At 32.0% G+C, this 12392-nt stretch overlaps 1 protein-coding gene across 1 annotated transcript; it reads left to right on the top strand.

The window, feature by feature from the left end:
* Positions 1–3458: 3458 nt before the first annotated feature.
* LOC139485318 (uncharacterized) lies at positions 3459–9346 on the top strand. Its single transcript, XM_071269735.1, has 5 exons — positions 3459–4078; positions 4740–5010; positions 5383–5571; positions 7216–7491; positions 9064–9346. The coding sequence occupies exons 1-5, from the start codon at positions 3593–3595 to the stop codon at positions 9270–9272; spliced, it is 1431 nt and encodes a 476-aa protein (XP_071125836.1). The 5' UTR covers positions 3459–3592; the 3' UTR covers positions 9273–9346.
* The last annotated feature ends 3046 nt before the right edge of the window (positions 9347–12392 follow it).

The following is a 12392-nucleotide window of genomic DNA, read 5'->3' as shown; positions in this document are numbered from 1 at the left end:
AATATATAGAATATATACCCTAGTACGTGGTCCTATAAATACATGCTATTGAATATGAAGGTTAAATAGAACACTTTTACCATCATAGTCAATACAAGCAACATTTAGTAATATTATGTTTGCATATCATATAATATTGATTTTTTTTGTTCCATTCTTGCGTAAAATGAAGGAATTTTTTTGTGTTTACTAATCTGCATGAATGATTAAGTCCGTGTAAACTTAATGAGCAATATTTTTATGAAAATAATAGTATCGGAAAGTTTCAACTAAATCTACCCAGTTTTGTTCTATTAGTATGTAACCTCAAATGATACTCATATATTATAGCTTAAAACACTGTGCGGGACAAATTTGTATTCCAGAATCGGCAAATATGACTTTGTTGTTTTACAAAATAACAAAAACATATTTTGTTTTAGCTCAGTGATATATAATTTAAGAAACCCCACATGGCTCAACATGTCACTGTCGTCAATGTTATCACCACAGCTGTTTAAAAGTATATTTCCCATGGGAATATTAGAAGTTCCCATGGGAAAATATAAAGGTCCATACCTGTCAATACCTATGCAATGTGAATTTGAATTTTTTGAACAAACATTTTTTTAAATTTTTTATTCAACTTTTCAACAATTATTTACAGTAAATCATCTAATTCACTGTTGTTATTTATTTTTATCTATTTTTATCTAATTCACTGTTTTGTGTGAGACTCAATCAACAAGGTCTTAGTATCAATCGATAAATATTTTTAGAAAAAAGGACTAGGCGTGAAACTACTAGTCTTTTTGCCAGAGACACACAAATGTATACTTTTGTATGCCACTGATGCGACAAATCAAATATCTACACATGTTGACGATAAAAATAATAATCGCATAACTTATTATTTGTCTTACTGTATACTTTAAGAAATGTCATTCCCTAAAAAAAATCATTAATAGAATAACTATTTCCGCGTTGATTCACTAAGACCATCGAAGTGAACAAAGTTCCTTCCTATGTTAATCTCTGAAAAAAAGAATTGATTTCTATTTTGCAATTTAAACATGTAGTGACACGTCACATAAATCAATGATTTATATAAATCGAATATTAGTCTTAAGAAAAACCTTTAATAATTTTTGTTGAGTCAGATATAGTTGCACACATCTATATATATATATATATATGATGCAATATATCTATATAGAATATATACCCTAGTACGTGGTTCTATAAATAAATGCTATTGGATAGTGGAAGTTAATTACAATATTTATACCATTAGGGTAATTACGAGCAACATTTAGCAATATTATGTTTGCATAATATTCAACTTTAATTTTTTCCTTTTTTCAATTCTTGCGTAAAATGAAGGAGTTTTTTTGTTGTTACAAATCTGTATAACTGATTAAGTCAGTGTTTTACCTTATACTTAATAAGCCTCCCCTCCTCCTCCTTATTTTTTTTTTATTAAAATAAGAGTTACGGAAAGTTTCAACTTAATCTACCCAGTTTCATTCGATTATTATGTAACCTCAATGTAAAACGATACTCGTGTATTACAGATTAAGATATCTCTTTGTTAATTTCTTGCGTCCACCACATGCTTTCGACGTGCTGTTCTTGCTTTTTTTCATAACGGAAGCTCACGCACGCACACTGTCAAGACATATCCGAATCCCTAATATTAAAGATATGCACCTAACAATACCCGAGACAGAGAGAAAAAACAAGGACATTTCAGACACACAAAACTATTTATTAATTTGGTGGTCCAAACATGTATTATCTTCAAGATTAAAAATTGTCCCTTTTAAGTGTGGGGGGGGGGGGAGGTATCTTTAAACGAATTCTTATGTTAAATTCAAAATGTAAGGCTTTATAATATGTAAATTGATAGTATATATGAAATGACAAAAAACAATGATTGAAATGATTGAATAAGGGGTTAATGTACAGGTGCAAAAATTCTAAAGAAAGGCCAGTGGCGGATCCAGAACTTTTTCTAAGGAGGCCCGCTGACTGACTTAAAAGGAAAGGGGCGCTCCAGACATACTTCAATGATTCCCAATATAATTAACCAAATTGTCCCACGAAAAAAAGTGGGGGGGGGGGGGGGGGGTGCTCCAAGGCCCCTGGATCCGACTATGGAAGCAGAAGGAAAATCAAACATATCCAGGGAGAGGGCCCAAGTATAGCGGTATATGCTTGATATCTTCGCAATTGATAGGATGTATTTAACGACCACTTTCGTATTTTACACGTTGTTAGAGTTCCAGTGCCGACGGGAGAGCCAATCGCTTTGATATAAACTCTACATGTATTTTTAATATTCTTTCGAGAAACAACAGTCGTGCAGCCATCAACGATTTATGAAAGTATCAGTAATCGTTAGTTATATTGGATTTAAATGGCGATGGAAATTGAAAAGTAAAAAAAAACAACAACAAAATTTGGCGTTTTTCAGTATATTGCAATTCAAAAGAAGTAAACGCAGATATCATCATGTTAATCAATTTATGAGTTTTGTAAAAAAGGTAACGATTAATCTTTGAAGAAAACCAATTCATGAAATTAATATATGACGGTGTAAATTAAATGTAGAATTCAAACTCCAATTTATAATCCAGCCTATAACATATTTGATCATATATGTATATAATTAAAATGTAGACTTATATATATCAATGAACAAATATTTGGAAATCCATCTGTAAATATTTGTTTTAAAATTATATTTAAAGCGCTTACTGATTGACATTTAAAGACTTTCAATTGATCCGTGATCAGCACTGCTTTGTTTCTCCTTCGTACAGGTAAGGTAATCCGAAAGTAGATAGGACATTATCCATAAAAAGGTACATAAGTGCCTTACATTCAAAACGAACGTAAAAGGACATTATAATAATAACGTCGAAATTTGAAGCAGTTTAAAATTATGTAAAATTTTTTTTTTTTCAATTGTAGCTACATGTAGCACAATAATAACAATTGTATGCAAATGTTTTATATAAACACAGTCGTTACAGCTCATAATTTTACTATAATTACATTACATGTATGTTTCGGAAGAATCCGCTATTTTGATTGAATATAAAAGCTTGCGCGCCATACTACAATTCACCTTTATATCCCGATGCAGTTTATTATTCATGATAACACGTGCTACCACAAAATAATTGCAGAGTTTTTTTTAAAGAAATGAATAACGAAAATCGATTTTTCACTTTCTTAGCAAAAAAATGTTATTATAAGTATTGAATGCTTCTTTAGTTATTTCATAGGGTTGTTAAAAGCGTTGACCGTGCACACTTTTTTAAAATGAAGAGCTTTCACGCTTCATACAAAATGTACTTCGGTCAACGCTTTTACAGCCCCAATGAATTTACAAAAAGAAGCACTCAATTCTTAAATATAGACTGTCATCAACTAGTTAGAGTATAATAATTTCTTTTATTTTGCAGATTACAACTATACGTAACAACTTTATAAAAAAGGAAGAAAAAGAGAAGAACAGAGATTCAATAAAGTACATGTATATACTTTTTAGAAAAAGTCAATAACACTTTGACCAGAGCATTATCTTCAGGTCTTCTATACAACCATGAGTTTTAGAAAATTGTTTAGGAAACGCCGTAAGAAAGATGTAGAGGATTGGTATACTAATGATTCTGATACTGAAGACCAGTCTTGTTTTAGCCGGAATGGAAGCCTGAGAAGATCATCCGGAAAAAATACGGAGTTTACACGTAATGGATCTACAAGAAGAAGTTTGGACAATTACCAAGGTATGCTCCATTTAAATACTTTACAAAGAGGAGAATTAAAGGATTTAAGACAACAAAAAGAGTTCCAAACAAAAAGAGCAAATATGTTAGAAGCTTTTAAAGAAAACCAGCCAAATGTTTTGGGACGCGATAGAGAAGATGAACATCAGAAAGAGCGGAGAAAGTTAGAAAAATTATACAGTAGTCAGGAGGAAGAAAACAAGAAACTCGAAAAGGAATTGGAAAAGTACAAAAAACTTTGTCATGCCTCTGAAAAAAATCTCAAGGAACAATGTGAGCGGTCCAATAATTATGAGAAACAGGCAAGTATAATATATGACTCAATACTTTTTGTAATTTTTGACGTAAGAGCATATAATAATCCATACGAAAAGACACTAAAGAATAACAATAATATATATACTATTTTGTATTAAAGCTTATTTGAATAATTGTCCTGTAAACATTCGTACATATATCGTCATCATATACAGAAAAAATGATTTTAAAAATCATTATGTTGTTTTTGCTTTATTATCTTCTTTTTTCTTCTTTTTCGCGATGACATTCAGTTCTGCAGAATTTGTTATCTTTTTCATTAAATAGAAATATACATGCAGAGGTTTTCTCTCATAAAAGTTCATTTGTTACATATAATGACTAACGAATTTTCTTTGGAAATTCTAAGAGGGTTTCAAAGCCAAACCAATTTAAAAAAAAAACCAAAACAACAGTCCACAATTGAAATACCGTATATAGAAAATATGAAGATTGAGCAATTCGAATTGTTCTTACTGACTATCGATAAAAACTAAGCTACAGTTGACCATTGAGCAGTTCCTTCTACACTTGTGATATCCGTCGACATCTTCCTTTTAAAACTTGTCTATGAGTCATTATCGATGATAATGCACCATGCAGATCTTTGTTAAATGTATCTTGCGTAAGAAATTACATTATCTAATGTATTTGATTTAACTATAGATGGTTGATGTACTGGGCAATATTACAAAGTTGGATACTACTGCATCAGTAAAAGAAAACATAGAACAACTGATTCAAGGTGTAACTTCTCAGTTAAACCATCATTCCAAACTATTATCAACGATTGATGAGAGAACGTTGGAAACAAGTAACGATGTAAAAAGTCTGATGATACTTGTTGAACTTAGACCTGAAATAACCAAGAAGAAAAAATGGAAATCACTGCCAGAAGATGTAAAGTCGGCTTTACAGAGACTTGCAAGTCTTATTGGTAATTATTACTGTGTGTCATTAATATGGATTTAACAAAGTAAAAATATTAATCTTGATTTGAAAAAAATTCAAGTATTCACAAGTGCTAATATAATTAATGCCCTGCAGCTGTTTGTGTATATTAAAATAAATACGGAAATTAAAATATACATTTATTCAATGCTTTAACGCTGATGTTTATAAACGAGCTAAACAAAACCGTGTAAAAGCTATACATATGTAGTTATTTTCTGGATTAACATTCCTCAAAAACGCTCAAAGCCGAATATTTAAAACCAAGCGTATGCAATGACAGACACCATTGAAGAGATTTATATAATTAACTTTACAGAATGATAACATTTCTTCTAATTACATACTTTTGATTCAGGACCTCGATGGCTAGAACTTATACCTGCCCTTGGTCTCTCCCCAAGTTACATTGAGCTAGGAAATAGTTCTCTTACATCAGCAGAGAAATTTTGGAGAATAATTCAGTACTGGTATAATTCCGACCAAGAAGTGTCGCTGACTAGCCTAAACACAGCATGTAGGAAGATCGGAATCGACATAGTTCGAGGTGAGTTATTTAAGGATTGATATCGACACCTAACTACCACGAATGCGCCATGTATCTGTTTTGAGCTTTATAAATCTGAATACTACAATACAGAATGTTTACATTAAAATTTCTTCATTGAAGATGATCAACTAAAGTTAAATGGTTATCTGCCTCTTAAAAGTGCCCATAGTTGATATTTGTATTGGCTCTGTAGTCGCCGATGCGCATTTAACTCAAACAATTCTACATAATTAGCATCAACAGAACACTATTATCGAAAACCAGATAGATTTTCAACTTAACAATGCATTATTTATCTTATTGTCCTGGGATATGATCATGAAACCAATGAACATTTTTTTTAGTATTCTTTCTTACTTGGATACCTGTTAAGGTGTATCAAATGAACGTATCTCCAGTAAACTAAATCGACTAAATCAACTAAAAGATACATTCAATACGATTTACAAATATTCTTTATTCTTGATTTTATATACCAAAAAAGATGTCAACTCTCATTTTTCAGTCAAGTTGAATCAAAGGCTCTTTATAGCGGTTTTATGTAGGGGGATATCATAATAAATTTTCAGTGTGATTATTTAAGAGAAGTTTGAAATATTTGTGAACACATTATAGCATATGCTTTAAAAATGGTTCCCACTACCATTGCAATGTAAAAACACCCTTTACGTTTTCACCATGACTCTGCTTGATACGCATAGTGTAGCAAAGGTAAATATATTCATAACACAACAAGCAAAAACTGCATACACAGGGTGAGGTGTACTGCAAGGTATTGGAATAGAGTGAATATTTCTATTAAGTCGAAAGTTTTATATAGAGAATAATACATGGCAAAATCCGTAGCATATGTCGTATCATCCCGAGACATCAATATCAGCCCAAGGGCCTTTAGGCCCGAGGGATGATATTGGTCGAGGGTGATACGGCATGTGATACGGATTTTGCCATGTATTATACACTTTATCATATATTTCAACAGAAGAGTATTATATTATATGAACTGTTTTCTGATCCATAGCACTGGGTTACCTTCAGTTCTACTTTTGTCTTGTTTCAAAGGCCTTAAAAGAACTGCTCAATTACTTATCCGAAGCACCTGGGTTACCTTACAATTTGCGTGCTGTTGTTTTAAAAATATTTTGTTTATTATTGTATTAATTTGTGTGTTTTGTATTTTTCATAGTTGCATTTAGTATGCCAAAAAATATGAAAACTTGACGTTCGTGACGTCACATACAATATGAAAACTCGACGTTCGTGACGTCACATACCAAACAATGACGTCATTCAAAAAAATTTACCTATTTTGAGGGAAAATTTTCTTAAGCAAAAAAAAAAAAACAAAACTGACTTTATGTAAAAAAAAAAAAAAAAAAAAAAAAAAGTAGGGGTGTGATAAAGGGTATGCGATAAAGGGTGCGCATCAACGTTGCGCGATATGGATTAAACAGCAGGCTATTTATCACATATGCAAAACTACTGTATTTACTACTAAACATATGATAAACTGTATTATCGTTGCAACATAAACATCAATATCTTTTCATCATAGTTTTGACATACAAATGTTCTAAGTCGGATATAATTTAATTGAGAAGAATTTACATTAGATCCGCAATTTTGATGTATATTTTGTAGATAAGCCAATGCCAGAGTACCACAAACAAATACTTCAGAGACGAACACAGGGACTAATCAATGATATCATAGACGTACATCATGTAGTTCCATACCTACAGACAGATTTAGTTATGCCAATAAACATGATAGAATGTATTTACGCAGGTGCTGACAGAAGTACTCGAATACTCAGAATGTTAAATGCTCTAACTGGTCTTGGTGAGAACGCCCTTCCCTGCTTTGTGAAAGCCCTGAGAGAATCTGGCCATGATCATCTGGCAGAAAACTTTAAAGGTAATTGATATGTAAATGAATGATCACAATCTTTCGTTTTTTAAACAGATTTCGATACAACGTACAAAAATGTAGCACTGTCTTACCATCAAATTTAAATTGTAAATATGAAATAGTAATAAAACAAAAATGTGTTATGATTGATCATGAGACAACTCTCCACGAGAGATTAATTGACACAGACATCAATAACTATAGGTCACCATAAGGCCTTCAACAATGAACAAAACACATATCGCATAGTTAGATATAAAAGCCCCCGAAATGATAAATGTAAAACAGTGCAAACTAGAAAAATTGTTAGCCTAATTTTGTTCAAAATTGTGAATGGAAAACATTTATAATTCACGGCCGAAAATGACAACGACCGACTTACACGCTCCTGACATGGAACACGCAAATACATAATGTTGCGAGGTTTAACTAGTTTAAAGGCGCCTATTCCAGCCCACTAGACTTGGACAGTGGTGTAACTGTACATAATAAGACCAAACTATAAAAATCAGTTGAAAAAGGCTCAACTCATCAGATGGATACAATTAGAAATCCAAATAGTGGGCGTGACAGGATATGTATACATCCCCACATCAAAAAGACACTAAGTAATTATTTTACTATAACAACGTTGTTACAGTAAAATTATGAATTGCCAAAGACAAAATTTTATTATCACATATTCAACACTTCGTATAAATTGATACCTTTTTTTATTTTTTGGACAGTTTAGTTTCCTAATCTGAAATGCGAACTTGAAGGGGAAAAATCTCTGATAAGAGATCCAATTTGTTTCTCGGGAAATAAAAGTTGGCCTCTTTATCTAATTATTTTGTTTTAAACTATTTGTTTTATGAAGCAAGTGTTCTATATTTTTTTTTTAGTTTCGATATCTTAATTAAAGTCATAAGAAACCTCAAATTAAAAAAAATAATGCATATGTTTTTTATATCTCAATTGATAGTTTTCATTATAAAACTTATGTACATATACTTTTTTCTAAAGAAAATTCTTTAATTTATTCATATTTAGAAGAAGTTTACTTTATTTTAATTGCTTCCTTTCCAGGAAGCAATTTTCCCCGACATATTTTCCGTATGCAAAGTGACCTCAGTGTGACCCATCTCGTAAAAATCCGGTGATCGCAATACGCATGGATGTCCTTAAAATAAACTATTATCTGAATTTACATGCTAAACACGTGCTCAATTTCCATGCTTTTTTGTTGCTTTTTTGTTGATTGTTGACAAACAGGTGACCATCGTTAAACTTCGGTTTCAAAACACGAACTTTAGTTACCTACCATATTTCCACAACAACACTGACCGATTGAAAAAAAAAATTGACGATTATACGAAATTTATGCGAAAAAAAGGAAAAATTCGTGCACAAAAGACTAAGTTTATGATGTTTGTATGCATTAGTTCAAAAATTGGAAGAACATTATTTTTCACCGGTCACTCGTTTCTTATGACTTTAAATTGGTCCGGCCTTTTAAATACATTCAAACCATTCTATCAATAACACTCATTTCGATACCAAAAAAAATATTAACTCTTTAATTCATAATTATTACAGATTGCTTTGAGAATGGCGCGACAGATGATAAAATGGCTTTACCATTAATAGATAAAGTCCAGTGTTTTGAAAAAGATTCACAGTGCATAACAGTCCCTATAGGCATAACGGAATTTGCAACAATGAAAACCAAACTTGAGTTATGCTATGCAGAGATTTGTAAAAATGAACATATGAAGACAAATAACATTAAATTTGAAGAGAGATGAATTAATATCATCCAGTTGTTGAAACGTTATTTGATTTATTTTAAAATTGTAAATATAAAATTGTAAGTCATATTGCATTCAAGATATTTGTAATTTTGTATATATTTGTTGAATTCTGTTAATTAAGATTGTCATCAATTTCACCCAAGTTTTTCATTTTCATCTTCATTAAAAAAATATCAAAATACCAGACTTATATATTGTGTGCCAGAAACCAGACTCACCAGATGTGCTCGACTAAAAACAGTTAAACTGCAGAATAAAGTACCAACACTTAGCCCATTGAAAATTACAGGAATGAAGGAAGACTTTCATTTATGTTTAAATATACTTTGTAACTTTTTTGGTCTTTTGGAAAATGTTATTTTTGCTGTTTTTATACCCTTCTACAACGAAATTTGTTTTACATGCACACGTATACAAAATGCAGTTTTAATCCAACGCAAACATAGGCTTGAAAGAAGTTTCAATTTAGACTCGTATATCTATAACTCGTCTAAACATCAACCCAACAATGTTAGATCTGTAAATTTTTGGTTCTTCCCTCGCCGGGATTCGAACCCATGCTACTGTGATATCGTGACACCAAATCGCCGCACTACAGCCGTCCCGCTATACCACACGACCACATGGGCACTACATATGTATATTTAAGTTGGAAGCACTGCAAATTTTGGTGTTTTATTTTTCAAACTTCTAACCGGATTAGAAAAAAAAGTAGAACAAACAAAAAATTTCCAGGAAAATTTCTTTATCAAATAGCAAAATGAAAAATCTAACGCATCTTACGAATCTAACGAATAGAAAACATCTGTCATATTTCTGACTTGGTACAGGCGGGAGTTTCTTGCTTCATTTAAGACCCAATAATTGGTGGCCTTCGGCTGTTGTCTGTTCTATGGTTGGATTGTTGTTACTTTGACACATTCCCTATTTCCTTTCTCAATGCAATGTTGGCTATTTAATATCAACGAATCTATGTCACTTTAGTATCTTTCGTCCCCACCACCACCACCCTTTTGTGAACTGACGCTGCTGTGAGGATACGACCACTCTCTACTTAAGACAAAGGTACAGGCTGACTATGCGGTATGGGCTTTGCTCATTGTTGAAGGTCGTACGGTGACCTATAGTTGTTGATGTTTGTGTCATTTTGGTCTTTTGTGGATAATTGTCTCATTGGCAATCATACCGCATCTTCTTTTTTATACTTCAGAATATACTAAACATTTTTTGTCGAAGTTATTTAGAACTTGTTTCCCCCCTACGATACAGGATAATATGTTGTGCCCGATAACACCCATTTTCATTTTCATAGAAGCCTAAGACTTCAATAGTTTTCAAAAAGAAAGAAAAGACTTCTGTTTGAATGTCTATGTAATTGCCTTGGGTTTTTAAGATTAAGATTTACGTTAGATGTTGGTACTATTTTTCAGAAAAAAATTAACCAATACACAAAACCAGACTTAAAAATGAACATGTCATCACAAAGTTTTAGTTATTCATTTCAAAGTCTTCCACTGATATAAAATGAGAATAGCAATGGGAAATGTGTCAAAGATACAGTATCCAAACTAAGACCACGGATGGGTTTTCGAAAGAGCGAGAAAACCCAAGTCAGGAGCTTCTGAATTTTGTTAGTTTTGTATGATTTCTAATATTAGTTTATTTATATGTTTTGGAGTTAAGTATGACGTCCATTATCACTGAACAAGTACACAAATTTGTTTAGAGGCATGCTGCTGCACGCTTCCGGGAACGAGATCTTCTCGCTGTGTTGAAGAATCAATGGTTGCCTTCGGCTGCTTTCTGATCATAGGTCGGATTGTTGCCTCATTGACACATTCACGATTTCTATTCTCATCTTTATTAGTATTTATGCCTTTTTGTGTTTCTATGTTATATTTTTTTTAATAGTGATTAAGATAAAACACAATGTTGACTGCTGTACTCATATTTTTGACATGTTTACCTATATCGTCTGTTTATTTTGTTCATACATCGTTGCCAATATAATGGAATTGTATGCGACTTTCAAACAAGGGATATGTTTAGCTAGCTATAAGACCAGGGTTTAACCACCATTTCCTATATAAGAAAATGCCTATACTAAGTCATCCTTTATGGGTAGATTTCACATTGATAAATAAAATCGTAGAATATAAGCAAAATGAAGTGGTTGTTAAATTTGATGTATTCCTTTTTGTGCTCCTTCTTTACATTTGTTGTTTTTATAGTGATTAAGATGATAACACATTGTTGACTGTTGTACCCCTATTTTTGACATTTTTACTTATTGCGTCTGTTTGTTTTTTTCACACATCGTTGACAATGTAATGGAATTTGATGCGACTGTCATACCCATACAAGTGAGAGGTTTAGCTAGCTATAAAACCAGGTTCAATCCACCATTTTCTACATAAGAAAATGCCTGAACTAAGTCAGGAATATGACAGTTGTCATCCATTAGTTTGATGTGTTTGAACTATTGATTTTGCCATTTGATTTGGGACTTTCCTTTTTTTAATTTTTCTCGGAGTTCAGTATTTTTGTGTTTTTAATTTTCAAAGGCCTAAATATCGACTGGTAATTTGTCCTGTAATATACTGTCTACATTCTGTACAACTAATACAAACAATGACATTATGCCAAAGCGTTTTTCTGGCTTAACCTTCATCAAAAACACACATAGCTGAATATTTGAAAGCCTTGGAAGTATAAAAACCAAAAACAGTGAAATAGCTGTATAACAAAATTTATTACTTAAGATGACCACATTTATATTAAATAGTCGAAATAAAAATTCGCTAATGACATTAGGCCGTGTCTGTTTTTTTCTTTGTTTTGCGTCAACTGATTCTGAGAAAACCTACCAGACAGCAAGGAAAAAAAACACACACAAAGAAAATAACACAAGAGTCTGCTTAAGTTCTGGACTGATTAACAGTGCCTTAGATCAATACTGTCATATCTAAGTGAAAGAGCAAACATGACAAACAGGAAATTTAGCAATGTACAAACTTGATATGACTATATTCTGAGAAATCATAAACGGCCTTGGTATTTCAAACATTTCCCATTTATACTGAAGCCTTTGAGAAGAGACATGTTTTGATCTGA

The sequence above is a fragment of the Mytilus edulis genome, chromosome 8 (assembly GCF_963676685.1).
Source record: "Mytilus edulis chromosome 8, xbMytEdul2.2, whole genome shotgun sequence".
NCBI classification, from domain to species: Eukaryota; Metazoa; Mollusca; class Bivalvia; order Mytilida; family Mytilidae; genus Mytilus; species Mytilus edulis.
Note: the sequence above shows the minus strand (reverse complement) of the source record. Positions and strands in the feature narration are given on the sequence as shown.